General features: G+C 43.8%; 1 protein-coding gene across 6 annotated transcripts in view; it reads right to left on the reverse strand.

Annotated features, from left to right (window-relative positions):
- The window catches only part of GSK3B (glycogen synthase kinase 3 beta), a 174,677-nt gene that overhangs the window by 140,674 nt on the left and 10,672 nt on the right, over positions 1-23,331 (reverse strand). For all 6 annotated transcript variants that reach the window (XR_014491719.1, XM_083356230.1, XM_083356229.1 and 3 more), the window contains one exon: positions 5,081-5,274. Coding sequence is in view for 4 of the 6 variants with exons in the window: in XM_083356230.1 (XP_083212356.1) it covers positions 5,081-5,274 (194 nt within the window). In the remaining 2 variants the exon portion in view is untranslated. The remainder of the gene's footprint in view (positions 1-5,080; positions 5,275-23,331) is intronic.

Consider the following 23,331-nt stretch of genomic DNA (forward strand, 5'->3'; position numbering starts at 1 on the left):
CTCCAGCTGATCTGCACTTCTGGGCGGCTCCGCAGAAGCGTGGATCAGCTGTGGCTGCGCTCCTGGGCTCCTGCCCAGCTCACTTGCTCGCTAATTCAACCTTTGCCTGAAAATACGTGCTTGCTAAACACGCCACTTGCTTGCTTGCCCTTCCCCCCAAAACACGCCAGTTGTTCACTCACCCTTCCTCCAAAAACGGGCCGCTGTTACTCTGAAAACAGGCCGCTCATTCTGTCTCTCCTCATTGCTTCGGTAAGAAAAACCTCTTCTCTTCTCAGTCTGCCCCTTTTATACCTTCTCTTCTCTCCGCCCTCCTCCTCCTCTTCTTTTCTGAGGGCACCGGAAGCTCGAATTACCATGTCACCACGTACACAGATCCTGGAGATTCTGCCAAGCTCTGCAGCTCCAGCTCATCTCTTCCAGGTCTGTGCGGCTCCACTTTAACTAGTTCCCTCCCCCACTACAATTAGCTAGGGCTTGCGTACCACCAGCCGGGTGCTAAAGTACCACTGATGGTACACGTACCACCAGTTGTACTTTAGCACCCGGCTGGTGGTACGCAAGCGCTTTATGTTAGTACCGATGCTATGCTACTCAAATAAAGATTCTTTAAGGTAAACAATGCTAGAAGTTCTTTGAAGAGTTTCATCTGTCGGAATCATGACATATGGTGCATGTTAACTCCTGACTTGCCTATGATTCAATGTCACCCAGAGGGAGATTAAAACCCCCAAGGCCCAAGAAACCCTTGGGGATTCCACCACCAACCTAGCAACAGAATCTAGCAACTCAGGCAAGGATGTTGCTGCGAAACCAAGGCCAGTATAGCAATGTTTCCTAAAATCATCTTCAACCAGAGACTCGTATGCAACTAGGTACAGACTAGGCCCTATGAAAACATTAAGGTTTCCTGGATAACAACTACTGTATCTTCCTGTACTAGAGTGACAGTTGATGCCAGACTCCAAATCCAGATGGGCATATCTCTAAGGGGGGCAACCCTGCTGCATGCTCACCCAGGTCTGAGTTATACATGCCTGGTCAGCTGCCTCATCCATAATTAAGTTATGGATGAAGGTCTTTACATTCAGAAGGTCTGGCATTCAGAAGCAGCTGCTGGAGTCCAAGGCCACCAAGGATCCAATGACCTGGCTTCCAGGATGAATGTTGAAATCTGGAACACAGGGCAGGTTTTTAACGCTGGTCCTGATGCCCCTTTGCTCTACCCTCAACTTCCCACTATATCTTCCTCCTTGGTCACAACAACAATGGAACTACTTGCCCACTTCCCTTCCCAGTTTTTTTCTACCCATCTCAATGCCCACCTAGAACTGGGCAACATGCTCCATGCTCATATCTAATGCCACCCCAGGACAAACATCCACAAGTTGCCCCTACCTCTAACATTCAGCAATCTGGACAAAGGCCTACTGAAGTGGATCACCAGCATCTGCTCATCACACTTCACCAAAATCCCATCTGTCCCTATCTCTAGATTCCCAGTAAAATCAGGCCAAAAAGATTGTAGTTGAAGCTGGACTACTCTCCCAAGTTGTCTGATGTAACAGTTGGAAGGTAAAGCATTCCAATCTAACAACTATCGTTGAAGCAGCAGCTAGCAATGCCTAGGGAAGAATAGGCCAGCCATAGGACTCTGGATAATAACCAGAGCCTGTTATTAGCATTATTATGTGATAATAATGTCAATAACAGTAGATGTTATGCAACATCTAAATAAAACAATTATATGGATTGCCCCAGAGATCGAGACAGTATTCCAGATCTGTGTATGCTGTATCTCCCTATTTGAAAATTAGGACAATCAAAGCAACAGGCTTTAATCTGGAAAATGCTGAGATTATAATACAATTTATATTGCTATTTTAACTACCAAGATTCTGCTATTTTACTAATAGAACAGTTCTAACTTTAGTAAAATCATAAACAAAAAGGGTATACATTTTGGTGGAAGTAGGAATAGAATGATCTGAGGTTCATGAAGAATAAAACACTAAATAAACGTTTCTTCAGCGTGAAGGAATAAAATTGAAGGTTAAGATTCAGAGAAATACAATAAGGTTAATACTTCCTAACTTTTAATCAGTTTTAATCTCAAAGATCAGATTAATATATCCTAGGAACAATAATGTTTTTTGAATCTTTTTGTATTATCTCTAAGATATCTGGAGAATAAGTAAAGTACCAGATGGCAGAAAGAGGGCAATATCCATGGAGCACATCACTGAATGTGATACTTAGACCTGGAATATTCCATAGTAGATCACAAACTGAACAAATCTAAGCAACTTAACAACAATGTACAATTATTGTCAGTAAGGATTTGTCAAAAACAAATTAATCATATGAACTTTGTTCCACTGTTTTATACTTAATAAATTGCAGGAATTGTAGGAGTTCATCACATCACCTGACTTGTTAATTATAGATAGCATGCCATGACAATTAAGTGAATCAACAGTTAGCTCAAACTATCAAGCAGTCAATGGTTCCTTTAGGGAAGATCAAAGTTTGGTCCATGATGTATACTCTTGAACTCTTTTTAATGATTTGAATGAAGAAATAAAAGAAATGTTTTATCAAATTTTCTTGTGACACAAAATTGGGTGGGAGGGTAAGCTTATTATAATATACCAACAATGAACTGAAATGAGTAAAATGTCTAAAATATAAACTTCCAAATTTGGGTAAAGAAAATTAAAAGCTGTGGGAGACCTAGCTTAGTAGTAATATATATGAGAAGAATCTGGATGTCCTTGTCAACTACAAGTTAAACAAGAGCCAACAGCACTAAGGTATTACGAACAGGGCAAATGTCAACTTGGGAAGCATTAACAGGAATGCAGAATTCAGATCACAGGAAGTGATTGTTCTACTCTGCCTTATTCAAATTCCTATTTAAAGTCTACTCTGGGCACCACCATTAAAAAAATGAGAGTAGCAAACTGGAGCAAGTTCAGAAGACTACCAGGAAACTGAGAGATCAGTAAACAAACCTGATGAAGAACAGCCAAAGAATCTACCATGTGTAGCCTACAGAACAGGGGGCTCTAACCCCTGGTCCGCAGCATGTCAACAATCGGGCCGCACAAAGAAGCAAAGCCCCATCTGCGGGATGCAGGCAGCACACAAAACCACGCTTCCTCCGGTCCACAGAACCACATAACTGGTCTTCACATAACTGGTCCCTGGTGCCCAAAAGGTTGGGGACTTCTACTATAGAAAATACAACCGGAGATATGATAGCAATTTTCAATATGTTCAGAGGTTGTCACATAGAAGAGAAAGTGGGCATTCACTGTTGCCTCAAAAGGAAAGACAAAACCAATAGACTGAAAATACAAGGAAGTAAATTTAAGTTACATAGGAAGTTCCTGACTATATAAAATGTCAGTATGTGGAACAGGCTGCTGCTTAAAGTGTTGAGTTCTACTTTGCTAGAGCTCCTGAAAGAGAAGCTGAATGGTCATCTGTTAAAGATGATCTAATAGATCCTGCAATGAATGGAAAGTTAAAGACAATAAGATTTAAGATTCCTTACAATTTTATGGTTCTACACACAAAAATAACAGAGCAAGATTTAACCAAGACAAATACAAATTTCTTCAGTCAGGAAACAGAAATGAAAGGTTTTCTTGGGGGAGACCTGGCTTGGCAACAATACTTCTGAATAACAAACATTTGGGAACAAAGGAGTAAATACCCTTCAGGTATCTAAAACAATGTCATCGGAAGACACTCAAAATTTGTTCTGTACCATTCCAGATCAATAAATTTTAATTAAAGGAAGTCAAATACTGGCAGAATGTTAGGGAAATATATTCTAACAATAAAAGCAGTACAACGATGACAAGCTCCTCTTCACTGACTGTGTTTTAACAAAGAACAGAGACAATTCTGGAGATGCTTTCATTTGGAATTCTCCATATAGCATGACCTGTCCAGCTATATGTATATATGTAATTTCTTTTTATAATATTAAATTTAAGGAGACTTACTCAAAAATAACCAAGTATAAATTAATAAATCAACCGAACCTTAAATAACCAAATAATCAAACCTTAATTTTAAAAATATCATGCCAGATTGTTTTTTGAAAAATTAACTTCTGGGCTAAAAATTAACTTCACTATCTCAACATTTGTAGAATGAGATACAGAAATTCATGTACTTGAATAAAAATGCAATTTAAGTGCTACTTGGTGTTTGTAAACTAATAGCCATTCTAGCTGGATATAAACAAAGAACAGAAGTTTTTAAAAAGCCATTTATAAATAAAACCGTATGTAAAATTACAAATAGAGTAGTTTATTTTCATTGTGGTCTACTGAATAACAATTGGTTGAGTTATTTAGTGCATTGAGTTCTAAACCATGGTTTACAAAGTACAGTGGCTGAGGTTGTGCAGTACTTTAAACTTATACATATTAAATCACATTATAAATAGCTAGCTATTGTGGTCTATTGAATAATAATTGGTTGAGTTATTTAGTGCACTGAGTTCTAAACCATGCTTGTGCAATACTTAAAACTTATACATATTAAATCACATTACAAATAGCTAGCTATTTATATGTATAAGTTTCAAGTATTACACAATCTCACCCATTATACTTTGTAAACCATGGTTTAGAACTCAATGCACTAAATAACTCAACCAACTGTTATTCAATAGAGCATAATGAAAATAAACTGTGCTCTAGTGCAAAGCAAGAATTCTATAAAATAGTAACTGAACGCTTGTTGTAAAATTAATCTATTAAAATTATCCTATTAGTTTCCCTAAACAACCACATTCAGTTTTTTGGGGAAAATCCCTCATCTTTATGACTAAAATAAAAACAGTAAATCAGTCAATATTTCTTTTTCTTTATTTATTGTCCATCTATCAACTTATTAAAAATACATTATATTTCAGCACAAGATTTCTGTTTTGCACCAGACTATATTTGAAATATTGGAATGTCAATGTACATGATATATTCTTTGGAGAAAAATCAATCAGAAAGGAATGAAAGAGAAGGACAGAAGTTATTCTTAAGAATATTTTTTATCTCTTTACCTTAAATCTCTTGTCTTGCAAAACTTTTTTAATGGCAACCAGCTCTCCTGAGTCACAGAGTTTGGCTTGATAAACAACACCAAAAGATCCATTCCCGATCACTTTAGTGTCTGTATAACTAACTTCTTGAGGCCTATCTGGACCTTGTCCGGGACTTGCTACTACTGTAGTCACTTTGCTGCCATCTTTGTCTCCTGGAACAACAAGAAAAAGATGAGATACTGTTAAGACTATGCTGGAGGGGAAAAATTTGCAAGGCATAATTTAATATATTGGTCATATTAATGAGATAATATATTGGTCCTATCAATGATATAATAAGTCATTGGCCTCACTCGAGACCATGATGAGTCTACATACAGACAGGAGGCTGAACAACTGGTCCTGTGGTGCAGCCAGAACAATCTGGAGCTGAACACAGTTAAAAATGTAGATATGATAATGGATTTTAGGAGGAATTCTCCTATTCTACTACCTTTTACAATATTAGACAACACAGTATCAACAGACCTTCACGTTTCTGGGTTCTATAATCTCCCAGGACTTGAAATGGACACCTAATATTAGAACCATCATTAAAAAGGCACAACAAAGGATGTTTTTCCTGCATCAACTCAGAAAGCTCAGACTGCCCAAGGAGCTGCTGACATACTTCTACAGAGGAATTATTGAGTCTGCCATTTGTACTTCTTTAACTGTTTGGTTTGGTACAGCAGCCAAACAAGACAAGTACAGACTTCAACCAATAGTCAGGACTGCAGAAAAAACAACTGCAACCAGCTTGTCTTCCACTGAGAATCTATATACTGCATGACCAGAAAGAGGGCTGAGAAAATATCTACAGACCTTTCATATCCTGGATATAAACTGTTTCAATTCCTCGCCTTGGAACCCCGCTATAGGACATTGAATGCCAAAACAACTAGTCTTTTTCCCCATGCCATCACTCTGCTAAAGACTTAATTCCCACAGAACTATCTTATGCCTAAGGATATTTACCCATGTAGTAGGGCTGTATTACTATTATCCTTTTCATCTTTCCTATTACCTTCTCCTATTGGTATCTTATGATTATCATTTTGTTGTTTGTATGTACATGAGAATTTATGTACTGTAGACAAATTCCTTGTGCGTCCAACCACATTTGGCCATTACAAGAATATTCTATATTAATAAATATGTTATGAAAATAATATTTTAATGTCTATGAAAGAATGTTTAACCTTAGATACAAAAGGTATGCCCTGTAAAGTCCCCCAATTAAATCTTACCTCTGACCAATAGATTTACGTGACCTGCATTTAACAGATCACTGTTTCTTGCCACCATTAAAAATAGAAAACCAAACATTTTGACCTCATTAGCCACTGATTGTAAACTAACGGAGGACCAGATTGTTAATGTCCCATAGTAATTCACAGCTGATATCTAAGAGAAAGAATAACTAAGAAAAATGAATAATTAAAAGGGTATGTGCTTGTGAGATATGCACATGTAGGATGGGTCCAATTCTTGCATTCTATACAGTACTTGTCTTTAAAAAAACACATTCCTATTCCTCCACAAAGCTAGTCACTCCCACGTCATGTAATGCCACCAATTTTGCAACCCTCAACCCACACAAAATTTGTTATTCATTTATGTATATATGTTGAGAGTAAAATATAATACAAAAATACTGAATGTAACCCTTCCCTTTGCAAAGATTACCCATTCTCAGTGTAAAATTTAGATTCTCATAAAAAAGGAGAAAGTACAGTTCATAAGTAATGCAGTGACTCATTTATTCATTTACAAAACTTATGTGGCCACTTATTTTATGCATGGTAATGCTAGGCAGCTCATAACAACAGTCCAGAAAAACAAAAAGAAAAAATATAATTTTCTCCCAAAAGACATCATACTTACAACCACAGCACCGCAATATCCTCTCAACTCTACATTTGCTAAACTCATTTCCAACCTAGCCCAGTGCTTGGGTAAAAAGGCAGGACTTCACAACCTTCCCACAAGGTTAAAAGGGTAGAAGCCTCCTGAATTTCAGAGAAGCTATTTCAAAAAGGACAAGGGCATCCATGGAAAAGATGCACCTCCAAGGCATTGTCAGATGGCAACACTGGAGTATGCCTGAAGGAGACATGGTTCTGCAGAGAACCTGGTCTCATGCCGTTTATTTAATTTAATTTAATAATTTAATTTGTATACCGCCCTTCTCCCGAAGGACTCAGGGCGGTGAACAGGGCAATACATAATAAAAAACAGGATACAAAAATTAAAAAGTGATTAAACAACTATGCCCGTAGTAATTGATACATATTAAAAATTAAAACTAATTATAAAAAACCCAACCCTATCCCGTCAGACCAGGCCAGCTTGTTCAAAAAAGAAGGTTTTGAGATTGCGCCGGAAGGAGCGAAGGTCGGGGGCCATCCGGAGCTCGACCGGTAAGCGGTTCCATAGGTCTGGCGCGCCCACAGAGAACGCTCTCCCCCTGGGGGCCACCAATCGGCATTCTTTGATCGGAGGCACCCTGAGGAGGCCCTCTCTGTGGGAGCGCACTGGACGGAGGGAAGTTGACGCCGGCCGCAGGTGTTGCCGTAGGTAATCCGGACCCATGCCATGAAGGGCTTTGTAAGTCATCACTAACACCTTGAACCTTACCCGGAGAGCAACCGGTAGCCAATGCAGCTCGCGGAGCAAAGGTGTAACATGGGAGTATTGGGAAACCCCCAAGACAACTCGCGCGGCTGCATTCTGCACCAGTTGAAGTCTCCGGGTGGACCTCAAGGGCAGCCCCATGTAGAGAGCATTACAGTAGTCTAGACGAGAAGTCACGAGCGTATGAGTGACTGTACGCAAGGCATCCCGGTCTAGATAGGGCCTCAACTGGCTCACCAGGCGAACCAGGGCAAAGGCCCCCCTAGTCACAGCTCCAATATGCTCTTACAAAGAGAGCTGTGAATCTAGAAGGACCCCCAAGTTGCGAGCCCTATCTACGGGGGGTAATAGCTCACCCCATGGCCAGAGATGGAATAATTGGAATTTCCCGGGATGCCGGCACGAACAGCCACTCAGTCTTGTCAGGGTTGAGTCGAAGCCTGTTCCTCCCCATCCAGACCCGGACTGCCTCCAGGCAGCGGGACATCACGTCGAGGGCATCACTGGGGTGGTTTGGGGTCGAAATAAAAAGCTGGGTATCATCAGCATATTGATGATACCCAACTCCAAAGCCACGAATGATCTCACCCAGCGGCTTCCTGTAGATGTTGAACAGGAGAGGCGAGAGAACCGATCCCTGAGGAACTCCACAAATGAGAGGTCTCAAGGTCGATCTCTGCCCTCCTGCCAACACCGACTGCGAACGTCCCAGAAGGTAGGAGGAGAACCACTGGAGAACTGTGCCTCCCACTCCTAACCCCCTGAGACGTCGCAGCAGGATACCATGGTCGATGGTATCAAAAGCCGCTGAGAGATCTAAAAGGACTAGGACAGAGGAGCAACCCCTGTCCCGAGCCCGCCAGAGATCATTCACCAGCGCGACCAATGCCGTTTATGGCTTTAAAGCCACTTTAAATTGCACCTGGAAAGAACTGAAAGCCAATGCAGCTTGTGCAACAGCAATGTAACGTGGGAAAATCATGAAACACCCAGAATTGTGTGCATTGCTGCATGCTGGATAGTTGTAATGGCCAAGTGGTCTTTGAGGCCAGCCCCATGTAGAGCATATGACAGTAATCCAATAGAGGATGACTAAGGCATGAGCACTTGAGCAAGGCCTCCTGGTCCTGGTCATAGGAAAATCAGCACACAACAAAAACTTGTGCTTATCGCTATACCTTCATCTGATCCTTAAAGCAAACTATTTCCCAGCAACAAACCATAATCAGAAATCATAATTTGATCTCTAAATATAGGAAGCAACAATGAGTGATAAGGAGAACATCTTCAATGGCTGATTTACTTGTGTTGCTTTTTTCTACCAAAAGAGGCCTTCCTGCTGCTATCTGCCTGGCAACAGGAGAGAGTTCCCCATCCCACTAATTCCTGATCAGAACATCTCTTACAACAGAGTATCTAGTCTGTAGTTGTTTCAATAGCAGAAAGCTGTTGACCAGTAAAGCTGTGCGAATCTTTGGATTCAAAGACAAAAATTGCATTGCACATGACAGCTGCAGAAGGCTCTTGCAGATTTGCAATCTAAACTTACTTAACAACCATTAATTCCACAACCATTCAAAGTTATGGTGATGCTGAACGAATGGTAGTTGCGCCCAGTCTCCCAAGTTACATCTTTTGGAGTGCCCCTACAGTCACATGATACAAATTCAGGCATTTGGCAAACAGCCCTGGCACTTGCAACTGCAGAGGAGCTTCAAGTCCTCACACCCACCTATCTCCCTCCTCTCTGCCCCTTTGGGCACCCTGCATTCCACTGTCCTGCCCTCCGCTGCCCTGCACTCTGCTGCTCCCAACTGTCTTTGTTGTCTTCTTGCTCCCACTGCTGAAAAAAGCACTCCCAGCCTGGCCCTTCATGAGGCAGCTGCTTTCCCTGCAAGAGGCAAAGCCAGCAGAGTGCAGGTAGCTAAAAGGGCAAAAATGTGAGGGTGGAAGGGAATTAGTGAGAGGGGGAGTTGAAGAAGAGGTGAGCATGGAAGGCCAGGAAAGGCAGTTGCTGACCATGCCAGGCCTTCTTCTCACAGGTTGAACATAGCACTTTGCTTAGAGGGCTTTGGAAACAAGGCCTTGCATGGTCCGCAGCTGTCTCACAAAGGGCCAAAATTGCAAAAGTTGTCTGGGGGGGAGGGGGGGAGAGAACAAGGCCTTGGTAGTACAGGGCAGTGAGAGTACCCCACATACTGTACTGCAGAATACCATGCTGCTGGGCTGGGCTGGCTGCAGCTTAGCACCATACTGATAGGGTGGCTAGGGTGACTGTGAGACTAAGCTCACGCATGCCACTGTACAACATACCACGCAGCCTCCTGCTGCGATCGGTGGCACCAGCGCAATTGGCACGACAAGCCACATGGCATCCTGCTGCTAGCGGCAGCACCGGCATGATGAGCCACGTGACCTCCTGCCATGAGCAGCAGCACTGGTGCAATGAGTCATGCAGCCTCCTGGTGCAAGCAGCTATAGCGATGCAATACACGACATGGCGTGCTGCCACAAGTGGCCGCAGAAGAACTCAGGCAGCAGCATGACTGGTGTCGTCATGAGAGGCCTGGCTGCAGCAGTCCTAAGGTAAGCGGGTAAGACATCACCCGAAAATAAAACAAAAAAATATATAAGACCGGGTCTTATTTTTGGGGAAACACAATACTTCTTAAGAATGGCTACAGGAAAATTTGGGATTGAGCAGACCAGTTCCTTGGAACCACTATGGATAAGGAGACAGTTGGAGATAGCCCACATGCATTTTAGACAGAGAACAATTTCCAGATTCATTCTTCTTTTGGGGGTGTCAATATATCAACAATGAAACTTTGGCAGCTACGTGCCTCTTCATTTCAACTTGCCATTAGAGTAAGGAGGGGAGGCGTTGTTTTAAAATTGGTTAGATGGAGAAACAAAATCTCTACAATTCCACTGAAGACCGTGAAAGCCTGAAACCTTTCCAAGGACACTACAGTAGGTGTGGCGAGGAAGCAGACAGTTCCCATAACAATGTGAAATTGTTTACATGAACTACATGAGAGGGTAGGAGTTTGGCTTTATTGTTTAATTCTATTAATTGGTATCTGGGAACTTCAGAGTTAGTTTTGCTTTGACATGCCGTGTGTTCAATAAACAGTAACAATTTTGGAAACAGAATGAACCTAGAGTTTTATTTGAATTCTCGAGATGGATATTGACAGATTTGCTATCTTGCTCACAACTGTGTAGAGACTTTTAAAAGACACTAAGTTTGCAAACCTCACTTCATAATTATTTTCAGAAATTGCTTGTTGACTACATCTCAGCTATTCGAGACCACTGGAACGATGTTGAAAACACCAGGTGAGTCTACATTCAATCCTGAATGAAAATTTTAATCATAAATTAAAGAATGTAAATAATCTGAAATAAACAGCAAAAAACCTAAACAAGATTTTGATCTCTGAGATCAAAGATATAAATAGACTAAGAAGTCAGATAAAATTGGAATACTCAATTTTTACATTTATTACAGATTTTGAAATTAATTATAAATAATAAGCAACTTCTCATCAGAAATAGATTCTGTCTTGGTTTTTACAAGACAAAGCAAAGTTAAATAATTTCATGTTCAAAAACTGAACACTAGAGGGGACCAAAGATTTTAGGGAAAGATTTACAAACTTGTAAAATGTTGCAAAACCTTCTAACAATGAAAATACTAAAGGAGATTTCTGAAGACTGAAATCAGAAAATAGTAGTCATAGTATCAAGAATGTCAGTAATGATGTCTGCTTCTATGTCCAAAAGATATTACTGAAGAAACAAAAGATGTAGAGCAAATTTTAGCTGATAAGATAGAGATGGTATGAATAGTGGATTTACAACTGACAGCTAAGAGAATGTCTTAAAAAAGAATGCTTCGCATCTACAAAAGAAGGCTATAAAATTTAAAAGCAAAATACAAATGATAAACCAATAGAGTGACTGGGACTCAGGCTCCGACTCAATCCTGCCAAGACTGAGTGGCTGTGCGTACAGGCATCTCTAGTGAACCATTCTATTCCATCTTTAATGATGGGGGGTGAGGTGTTACCTCCTGTAGATAGGGCTTGCAACTTGGGTGTCCTCCTGGATTCGCGGCTCAGTTTTGAAGATCATATAGGAGCCGTGACCAGGCGGGCCTTTGCTCAGGTTCGCCTGGTGCGCCAGTTGCGGCCCTATCTGGACCGAGATGCCTTGCGCACAGTCACTCATGCGCTCGTGACCTCCCGGTTAGACTACTGCAATGCTCTCTACATGGGGCTGCCCTTGGGGACCACTCGGAGGCTTCAGCTGGTGCAGAATGCAGCCGCACGAGTTGTGATGGGGGCTTCCATGTAACACCTCTGCTCCGCAAGCTGCATTGGCTTCCAGTTGCCCTCTGGGTGAGATTCAAGGTGCTGGTGATGACCTATAAAGCCCTAAATGGCTTGGGTCCGGGATATCTGAGGGAACACCTGCTGCCGGCATCAAGTTCCCTTCATCCTGTGCGCTCCCACAGGGAGGGCCTTCTCAGGGTACTGCCGGCAAAAGATTGCCGGTGGGCAACACCCAGGGGGAGGGCCTTCTCCGTGGGTGCGCCTGCCCTTTGGAACCAGTTACTCGTAGAGCTCAGGACTGCCTCTGATTTTCGTTCGTTTCTCCGGGACCTGAAGACCTGGCTCTTTGAGCTTTCCGGCCAGGACTGAGAATTTAAATTTTTAACTTATTGTAATTGGGTTTTAATTAGAGTTACAAGGGTTTTATATTTTACTCAAGGGTAATTTAATTATTTTAATTGTTATTAACTTTTTTGTATTGAAGTGTTATTTTTAATTGCCTTGTGAACCGCCCTGAGTACTATGGGAGAAGGGCGGTATATAAGTTCAATCAATCAATCAATAATAAATAAATAAATATTTTTTTCCTACTGGATTTACAGAAGTGGCTTGTTAAAGTCTTGAAGAACTCTGTGGGATGGGACAAGGAAGAAATGAAGAGAAATCAAATCTTATGACAATATTTGAATTAACTAAAGCAGGGCTTTTCAACCTGTGGTACGCGTACCACCAGTGGTACTTTGTCACCTGGCAGGTGGTACGCAAAGTGGTAGCAAGGTGGAGAGGAATGAGTTGAACTGGAGGCAGCACTGCAGAAGCCCAAGAAAGATCCTCTGCAGAACCCTGACAGCCCTGCAGCTCCAGCTGTCTCTTCCTTGGGCTTCTGCAGTGCTGCCGCCAGTTCAACTCATTCCTCTCCACCCTGCTACCACTTTGCACAGGATCAGCACTGAGCTCCAGCTGATCGGCGGTTCCGGGAGAGGAGAGAATATAAAAGGGTTGGCCCGGCCCAGCCCCTGGGTGCACAAAGATGAGGCGAAGGCCCAACATTGCTGTTGACCGTCCCTGCTGACGCTGAGAAAGGAAAAAGGTAGGAGAATGCTTCCCTTTCCCCCAAGACGCCAGCACTCGCACGCTCACCGCCTTTTCTGTGCACCCCCAGGGCTGGAGCAGAGACGGAGAGATGGAGGGGGCTTGTTGTCTCCAGGGTTCCCCATGGATCTAAGGCTGAACACATTCCAGCTTTGATGGACCCCACTAGTAGATTAGCATCACACCTGCTCGCTGACCTCACCTCGAAGCCACCAGGCTTCCCTTTCATTGGGACCGCCTCTGCCTGCATGGGACAGCTATGGCTGGTGGCACCTCTCCCCCTCCCGTCATCCCTTCCTGAGCGCAGAGGAAGGAAAGAGAAGCAGGGGAGGAAGGAAGGAGCAAGCTGGGAAAGAGACTGCCTTCTGAGTGCTTTGCAGGTTCGTTTTGTTAAGTTGCCAGAGGCTCCGGGCAGGCAGCTTCCCATCTTGACCCCTTCCCCCCCCCCGTCATTGCCTCTGCCTGAAGGGCTTCTGCATGGCTCCAGCTCACCTCTCCCAGACTTGCACACGTGTGTGGGGGGCTCTCAGCTCACCTCTCCCAGACCCATGCACGTGTGTGGGGGGCTCTCACCTCTTGCAGCCCACGCTGTGAGGAGGAAAAGAACAGGAGAGGTAAGAGAAGCTGCGATGGGAGCTTCTTGCAGCCTTCCATGGGGCTGGGGGCGGGAGCTGAGGGGCGCAGTGCGTGATACGATCAGCAGCACGTTCAGAAAAAGAAACAAGGATTCCTAAAAAAAAGGTTTCAAACAGCCTGTTGCCACCTCTGCCCTAAGCCTCTGGCAGTTTTTTTTTAAAAGCAGGGGAAGGAAGGAAGGAAGGAAGGAAGGAAGGAAGGAAGGAAGGAAGGAAGGAAGGAAGGAAGGAAGGAAGGAAGGAAGGAAGGAAGGAAGGATACAGCTGAGCCACGCTTCTGCAGCCATAGCATGGCTTCTGAGCGTGACTCAGCTGTAGCTGCACACGCTGATCCTGCACTTCTGTCCAGCTCACTTGCTTGAGGAAAACATGTCGCTTGCTAAGTGAAGCCCCAGAATCAGTACCAGGCTACGCTACAGCTCATCCGCGCTTTGGCTGTATCAGCTGGAGCCCGCTGATCCTGGGGCTTCACTTACCAAGCAGCATGTTTTCCGCAAGTGAGCTGGGCAGGAGCCCAGGATCGGCGTGTGCAGCTACAGCTGAGCCACGCTTCTGCATCCAGAGCACGGCTTCTGAGCATGGCTCAGCTGTAGCTGCACACACCGATCCTGGGTGCTTCTTTTTCCGCAGCAGTGGAGCGTGGACGTCGCTTGGCGGAGACTTTGCGAGATGCTCCTTTACAGCAGGTTTCCCCTTCCGTTAGATATCAGAGGTCTGAAAGGCAAGCTGCACTTGGGCCGTAAAAGTAGAGGGTCCAAAGGGCGAGAGGGACGCAGCTCTCCGACTCTCTGTTTCAGGTTGAAACAATCTCGAAGGTGGGGACCTCTGCCTCTGCATGCACACAGGCAGGGCTGGGATGTTGCCTGGCTGCTCCGTGTAGTGAGAATGCACTGCTGCCTGCCAAAACCAGGCTGGGGTCTGGGCAGTGTAGCACAGAACAATGGAAGGGAGGGAGGGAAGGAAGGAAAGGACAAAGAGGGAAGGAAGGAAAATGAGGGAGGGAAGGAGGAAGGGACAAAGAGGGAAGGAAGGAAGGAAGGAAAGAAAGAAGGGACAATGGGAAAGAGAGGAAGGAAGGCACCCACCCGTCCCAGCCCCCTCCACCAGAGACCCACGGATTACCTCCACAGGCACCCCGCAACCTGAGTGATGAGCTGGCCACAAAGCCCCGGCCATTGACTTTGCTTGTCAAAAAGTTGCAAAAGGTGATCACATGATCCTGAGACACTGTGAACGTCATAAGTATGAATCAATTGCCAAACATCTGAATGTAAATCACATGATCCTGGGGATACTACAACAGTCGTAAGTATGAAAAATGGTCATGTCACTTTTTTCAGTGCCGTTGTAACTTCAAACAGTCACTAAGTGAATTGTTGTAAGTCGATGACTACCTGTACTTATCTTTTTTTGGGTCAAGTTTTTGACACCTTGCTGGGCGACTGGTGGTACTCGGATATTGCCTTATCCTAAAAGTGGTATAATGGGTGATAAGGTTGAAAAGCCCTGTCATAAACCATCCATGCAGTTTACGAGACAAAAGAATATTGGGTTGCAACTGCCTTCTTCCACAGTGTGTGTGTGTGTGTGTGTGTAAATTTTTTGGATTGCTAACAAAGAACTAAAGGGAGACTGATATGGCCATTTCAGACTCATTTGTTCTCATCAGTCAGCCATACCCTTCTGAGATTCGAACCTGGGCCGATTGCACATTAGGCAGTGTTTTAACCTCTAAGCCACAGGCTCTTTCTCGCTTTGTTAGCTGAGAGGCAAGGGAGATATGTGTTAAGTATTTGTTAAGTATTTGAGCTAACTAACTATATGGGGAATTCCTCTGCTGTCTTCCCATTCAAGTACAAACCAAGTAATCTTATCCAGTAGAAGTTAAAGACCTTTCTAACATTCAAGAGGTGAGACACTATAATTGACAAGGAATTAGAAAATGGTCTGAAAAATTATTTAATTAAAAGTGTAGACATCAGTAATATAAGATAAGCTGACAGTACCTTATGGCAGGGCCAAGCAGACCATATAAGTGTAACCTGGGTCTCAAACTCCTGTGGAATAAATGTATTAATCTATCAGCACAGAGTAGACGTCATCAAGATGGAATATTATGCTTCTAAATAAACTTGCCAATTCTATAACAACTGACAATAATCCAAATATTCAGAGGAAATTTTTGAACTTCTACTAGAACTTCTTCTAAGAGCTGTGGTGTCACAGTGGTTAGAATGTGGTACTGCAGGCTAACTCACTGCTCATTCCAGGAGTTCGATTCTGACTGGCTCAAGGTTGATTCAGCCTTCCACCCTTCTGAGATCAATAAAATGAGGACCCAGATTGTTGGGGGCAATATGCTGACTCTGTAAACCACTTAGAGAGGGCTGTAAAGCACTGTGAAGCAGTATATAAGTCTAAGTGCTATTGCTAATGCTATGGTGGCCACCAAAAACTAATCAAGATGAAACCTATCGCATTCCCTTATTTCTTTAATTGTATGAGAAAGGAAGTATATGAAGAGAGCCCCATCTTTGGTTCTCTACTTGTTACAATTATAAATATCAAGAGATATCTTTGACCATTAAATACTATAACAAATTAATTAAAAGCCATGAAGATTGAGTTTGTCTCTACTGCTTATTTTGAAGAGTTAATTTCTCCTTTAAACAGCATGTATAAGATGCCATTTGAGAAAGTGACAAAACTATCACATACCACAAGTAATCGCTTATCATGCTACAAAACTCACAGAGCTCAATTGCAAACGCACCATTGTATTTCCCCAATGATGATAAAAGAAAAAAAAACTTTTGAAAATCACAGCTACCTTCTGCTAGTTATACAAATAGATTTTCATAACTGAGACAGATAGTTGCATTCCTTGGAAAATACCTAGTAAAATGACTACAGTGATATCCATGCTGGAATGTCAAAATCAGCAAGATTGCAGACCAATTATGAAGCAACTCCACCCTTTTGTATGTACATCAACAATGAAACAGGACAAGAGTTCCATCAGGATAGTTTGTCTGCCACCTGATTTTACCTCCATATTAATGGGATGCAAGGCAACCACAATATCTTAATAATCAACAAAATTGGAGTTTTTGATTATCTAAGTCAGGGGTCGGCAACCTAAAAAAGAAAAAGAGCCACTGGGAACCGGTTCCATCACAAATTAAAAAAAGAGGGAGCCGCGTGCGTGTGTCCATGCACGCGCATGCGCAAAAAGGTTTTTTGCGCATGCGCGGACGCACGCGGCTGCCATTTTTTAAAAAATGAGATGGAACCGGTTCCCGGTTGCCCGATGGCGACGGCCCGTCTGCAAAGCTGCCGCTTTCGGCAGCTTTGCAGACGGGCCGTGGCAGCTTCCGCAAAGAGCGGCGCCCCTGCCCATTCCGAGAGGTGCGCGCGCACCTCTCCGAACGACCGGAGGTGCGCGCGTACCTCCGCGCGAATGGGCAGCGGTGCCGCTCTTTCAGGAAGCCCGCCGCGGCCCGTCTGTGAAGCTGCCGAAAGCGGCAGCTTAGCAAACGGGCTGCGGCAGCTTCCGCAAAGAGCGGCGCCCCTGCCCATTCCGAGAGGTGCGCGCGCACCTCTCCGAACGACCGGAGTTGCACGCGCACCTCCGTGCGAAGGGGCAGCGGCGCCGCTCTTTCAGGAAGCTGCCGAAAGCGAAGGGGCAGCGGCGCCGCTCTTTCAGGAAGCTGCCGAAAGCGGCAGCTTCCTGAAAGAGCGGCCCGCTGCCCGTTCGCGCGGAGGTACGCGCGCACCTCCCCAAAGGTTTGGGGAGGTGCGCGCGCACCTCCGGTCGTTCGGAGAGGTGCGCACGCACCTCTCGGAATGGGCAGGGGCGCCGCTCTTTGCGGAAGCTGCCGCGGGCCCGTCTGCTAAGCTGCCGCTTTCGGCAGCTTCACAGACGGGCCGCGGCGGGCTTCCTGAAAGAGCGGCACCGCTGCCCGTTCGCGCGGAGGTACGCGCGCACCTCCCCAAAGGTTTGGGGAGGTGCACGCGCACCTCCGGTCGTTCGGAGAGGTGCGCACGCACCTCTCGGAATGGGCAGGGGCGCCGCTCTTTGCGGAAGCTGCCGCGGCCCGTCTGCTAAGCTGCCGCTTTCGGCAGCTTCACAGACGGGCCACGGCGGGCTTCCTGAAAGAGCGGCACCGCTGCCCATTCGCGCGGAGGTACGCGCGCACCTCTCCAAAGGTTTGGGGAGGTGCGCGCGCACCTCCGCCCATTCGGGGAGGTGCGCGTGCACCTCTCCAAATGGGCGGTGCCACTCTCCATTTGGAGAGGTGCGCGCGCACCACTGCCCGTTGGAAGAGGTGCGCGCGCACCGGGCGGCTGGGAGCCGCAAGAGACGGCTCAAAGAGCCGCATGCGGCTCCGGAGCCGCAGGTTGCCGACCTGTGATCTAAGTCAATAGTCTTCAACTTCATTCCTATGTTTAATAAGATTTGATAGTTGGACAAATGCATTTGTCAGTAAACATAATGGAAGGGTTCAGTTATCTTTTCTTGTCAGTAAAGACAAAATGAAACGTTTGAAACTATTTTTTTTTAATGTTGGAAGCTTGAATAAAAGCTCTGCTTATTTTTTTAATGAATCTGGAAAAGAACAGGTACAAAGGAAAAATGCATAAATACAACAATAGCAACAGCACTTAGACTTATATACCACAATAGTGCTCTAATCTCTAAGTGGTTTATAGAGTCAGCATATTAGAGTAGAGTAGAATAGAATCTGGAACGGACCTTGGAGGTCTTCTAGTCCAGCCCCCCCACTCAAGCAGGAGGACCTATACCATCTCAGACAAGTGACTGTCTAGCAGCCTCTTCTTAAAAACCTCCAGTGATGAAGTGCCCATGATTTCTGAAGGCAAGCCGTTCCACTGGTTAATTGTCCTCACTGTCAGGAAGTTTCTCCTTAATTCCAGGTTGCTTCTCTCTTTGATCAGTTTCCAACCATTGTTTCTTGTCCTGAACTCTGGTGCTTTGGAGAATAATTTGACCCCCTCTTCTTTGTGGCAACCCCTCAAATACTGGAATACTGCTACTGCACACTGCTGGCTCATAATCAAGTGATCATCCACTAGGACTCCAAAGTTTCTCTCACAGTTACTGTTTTTGAGCCAGGTCTTACCTAATCTGTACTTATATCTTGATTTTTCCTTCCTAAATGTAAAACTTTACTTTTCTCCACATTAAAACTCATTTTGTTGGATGGGGCCGATTGTTCAAGTTTGTCAAGATCTTTTTGGATCCTGAGCTTATCTTCTGGGATGTTGGCTATTCCTGCCAGTTTAGTGTCATCTGCAAATTTGATGAGTTCCCCCTCTATTCCCTCATCTAAGTCATTAATGAAGAATACTGGGCCTAAGACAGAGCCTTGTGGTACCCCAATGCTTACTGTACTTCTCTCCGTATGGATGTAGTACCATTGAGGATTACTTGTTGAGTACCGTTTGTCAGACAGCTACAAATCCATCTGGTAGTGATGTTGTCTACTCTATTCCACCTTTTTCTTGCTTACCAAACAGTAGATTGCAAGATAAGATGAGATGAGATAACGCAAGGCAAGGTGAGGCAAGGCAAGGCAAGATAACCTTTATTGTCATTTTTTTACTGTGGGCACAATGGCACACATCAAAAATGAAATTTAGTTCTCCCCTCTCAAAGTGAAACACATACATGACACACACCTAAACATACTATATACAACATATGTATAGAACCACATTAACCCTTTTCCAATCATCAGGTACTTCCCCAGTTCTCCAGGATTTTTGAAAGATATGCCATAATGGTTCTGAGATAACATCTGCCAGAACCTTTAGAACTCTGGAATGAAATCTGTTGGGTCCCAGTGATTTATACTTGTCAAGGTCGGATAGGTGTTCTCTTACCATTTTCTTGCTTATTTTAATTTTGTTTTTAGTTTCTTTCGCAGTAGTTTTTTGGTATGTTATGCTATAATTTCATTTTGTGTGAAAAAAGAAATTATAGCACAACATACAAAAAAAATGCCCCCAACAATCTGGGTCCTCGTTTTACAGACCTCTGAAAGATAGAAGGCTGAGTTAACCTTGAGCCAGTGAGAATTGAACCCCTGGCAGTCAGCAGAATTAGCATACATACTGCATTCTAACCACTGCACCACCATGGCTCTGATTATTAACCAGAGATAATTTAAAAGACCAGGGCACCTGGCATCTTAGTCAAGTTCTCTACTAAAGCCTTTGCATGTCTGGTAATGCAGAGGAGGAGACTGACCCCCAGGTTGACACTCAAAGAAGCCTAAAAATGCAAGAAATTAATAATTGAAGATATATTTTATTTTTATTTTTTATTTTAATCCCATTTATATCCCGCCTTTCTCCGAAGACTCAGGGCGGCTTACAATCTAAGCACAAATCAATGTGCTTAGCAATAGCCTTCATTCTATGTATATGGCTGCTTATTAGGGCTTTGCCCCCCCCCAAGCGGCATTATTACAAAGTCAGCTTATTGCCCCCAACAATCTGGGTCCTCATTTTACCTACCTCGAAGGATGGAAGGCTGAGTCAACCTTGAGCCTGGTGGGATGCGAACCTGCACTAATTGCAGGCAGCTGGTGTTACTTAAGGAGGCATTAGCCCACTGCTCCACCAAGGCTCTATGCCAAAATTTGTTTGCTAACATTGCTTTACATTAATTCCTTGATCTAGTTCTGCCTTATTTTGTAAACTGTCCTCTTTCCATTTCTGCTTTTTTATTATGGACTCTGATATCTCTGAAGAATTCCACATGTACCATCAAGCTAAAAGGTTCTATTTCACTAAACTAACACGGACAAATAAAGATACTATAAACTCAGGCTGTTACAATCTAGTGTTTCAAATGTCATAGGAAATCATATGAAAAAAGGGATGTCTATAAGCTAATAAAGTACCTACCCATGGAAAGAAAGAAGTTTCTAAATAGATGCTATTATTTAAGTATCAATGAAAAAAATGTAAAGGTTCCTCATAAAGCACTAATTTCAAAATTACCTAACTTGGCAATTTAGACAGCCATTTCTTCAAGAGATAAATTTTACTTAGTAATTTTCTTTGGAAAATGTCACTCTGATACTTTTAACAATTTTTTTATTGTCTCTCCTGTTTTCTGTACGTTTCCTTCCATACTAGAACAGATAATACTAAGAACATTACTTATGTGTATTTATTTCTGCCAGCCTGTGGTCCCTGCCCTCAAGGGACCACTTGCAACCCTCACTGAACTGCCTGTGGACCACCACTGAACTACCCACTGAGCCCCCATTGAGCCACCCATGGCCCCTGCACACTCCCCCTCATCTGGGGAGTCCCACCTCTTCCCACTTAATGGGGACTCCCCAACACTTGAGAACTGCCCCCTCTTCCTACTTAATAACCCATACGTCCTAGGGTTACAATAGCAACCAGATTTCCCAAGATTGACGTCACTATATTATGCAGTTACATGACATTGCAGTTACAACTGCATTATTTAACAACAACAATCTCGGTCTCAAATGCTGTCATAAACCAAGGATTACTTGTACTGGAGTTCTTGGGTTACAACCACTCCATTCAGTGACCAACCTTGCAATTGTACTGAATAATGGGGACTTAACTAATCCTCAGAATTTTGATTATCACAGCATCCCTACAGTCACATGATTACGATTTCAAATATTCCTTGCAAGCTTGCCATAAACAAAGTCAATGGAGAAGCCAGCAGGAAGTCTGAAGTCAGGGTCACGTAAGATCCTTGCTTAATGATGCCAATCGGTTTTTTACTAACCTCCTTTCAGCTGCATTCCATTTCTCTATTTTCTTCTCAGCCTTTGCCACGCATTTATGGGACAAAAAAAAGGTTCCATGAGACTTTCTAACTTTTCGTGAGATCTCACGAGAAGTTAGAAAGTCTCATGGAACTTTTTCGTGAGATCTCACGAGAAGTTAGAAAGTCTCATGGAACTTTTTTTTCTTTTTTACTGATAGCCCCACAAACACGTGGCGAAGGCTGAGAAGCAAACGGAGAAATGGAATGCAGCTGAAAGCAGGTTAGTAAAAAAAATGCTTGGGGAAGGCAAGGGCATCTGGGCAGGGGCAGCAACCTTACCCTGCATGGTGGTGGGAGGGTTAATGGCGGGTGTGGTAGGCCCAGGGGCTACGCCAGGCAGAGGGGAGGCAGATTGCGAGTGCCGGCAGCGGTGGCAGCCAATTGCACATGCAAGTGGGACAGCCACGCAAGGCAGAGGCGTTGCCTGGGGACAGAGGGGAGGCCGGGCAGATTGCGGGTGCCGGCACCGTGTGCAGCTACAGCTGAGTCACACTCAGAAATGCTGATCCCAGGCTCCTGCCCAGCTCACTTGCTTGTGGAAAATGTGCTGCTTGCTAAGTGAAGCCCCAGGATCAGGGGGCTACCCAGCGCTGATCCTGGGGCTTCACTTAGCAAGTAGCATGTTTTCTGCAAGTGAGTTGCGCAGAAGCCCAGGATTGGCATGTGCAGCTACAGCTGAGCCACGTTTCTGCGCCCAGAGCGCGGCTTCCGAGCGCTGGGGGCTTCTGAGCGCCCCACACCAGCGGCTTCCGACCATCCCACGCAGGCAGCTTCTTCTTTGGTCAAGTTTTTGACACCTTGCTGGGCGACTGGTGGTACTTGGATATTGCCTTATCCTAAAAGTGGTACAATGGGTGAATACTTGAAAAGCTGCGACAGAGAAGAACGTATCAATTTAGTCTCCATAGCCCGAGAGTAGGATTAGAAGCAATGGGTAGAAGCTCATCGGAGGAGATCCAACCTAGAAATAAGAATGAATTTCCTGACAGTGAGAACAATTAATCAATGGAACAGCTCCCAGAGTTGTCTCCCAGAGTTGTGGAAACATCAGCATTGGAGGTTTACATGAAAAGATTGGACAACAATTTGTCCGAGACCTTATGATTCTATGACACTGTATTGTAAGGATACATTAAGAGAAACTTGTTGTAAGTCTGAAAGTACAAATCTCCCAACTTCTTTTACCCTCTTGTAATTCGTTCTCACATTCCATTATAGTAATGATGAAAATGTAAAATGATACACTTCATGCCAGCATTCATCAAAGAAACTTGTATAATGTATATATCAGGCTTACACGTAAAACGATTTCTTGATCCATAAATCTTAAAAATAAATTGAAAACAAGGACATGATAAAAGATGGATACCAAAAAGTATATCCAAAAAGACAGACAGCCTGGCCTAGTGGTTAAGGCACCAGGCTAAAATATGGAGACAATGAGATCCTACATTTATTATTTATTATTTATTAAATTTTTATACCGCCCTTCTCCCGAAGGACTCAGGGCGGTGTACAGGGCAATAAATATCAAAATGTAAATACAAAAGTTAAAAAAGAGATTAAAAAGAATTAAATAATTATGCCCAAGAATACAATACTAAAAATGTGTTAAGAACTTATTTAAATCCAACCCCAAACCCATCAGACCAGGCCAGATTGTTCAAATAGATAAGT

This window comes from Vipera ursinii (assembly GCF_947247035.1).
Source record: "Vipera ursinii genome assembly, chromosome: 2".
NCBI classification, from domain to species: domain Eukaryota; kingdom Metazoa; phylum Chordata; class Lepidosauria; order Squamata; family Viperidae; genus Vipera; species Vipera ursinii.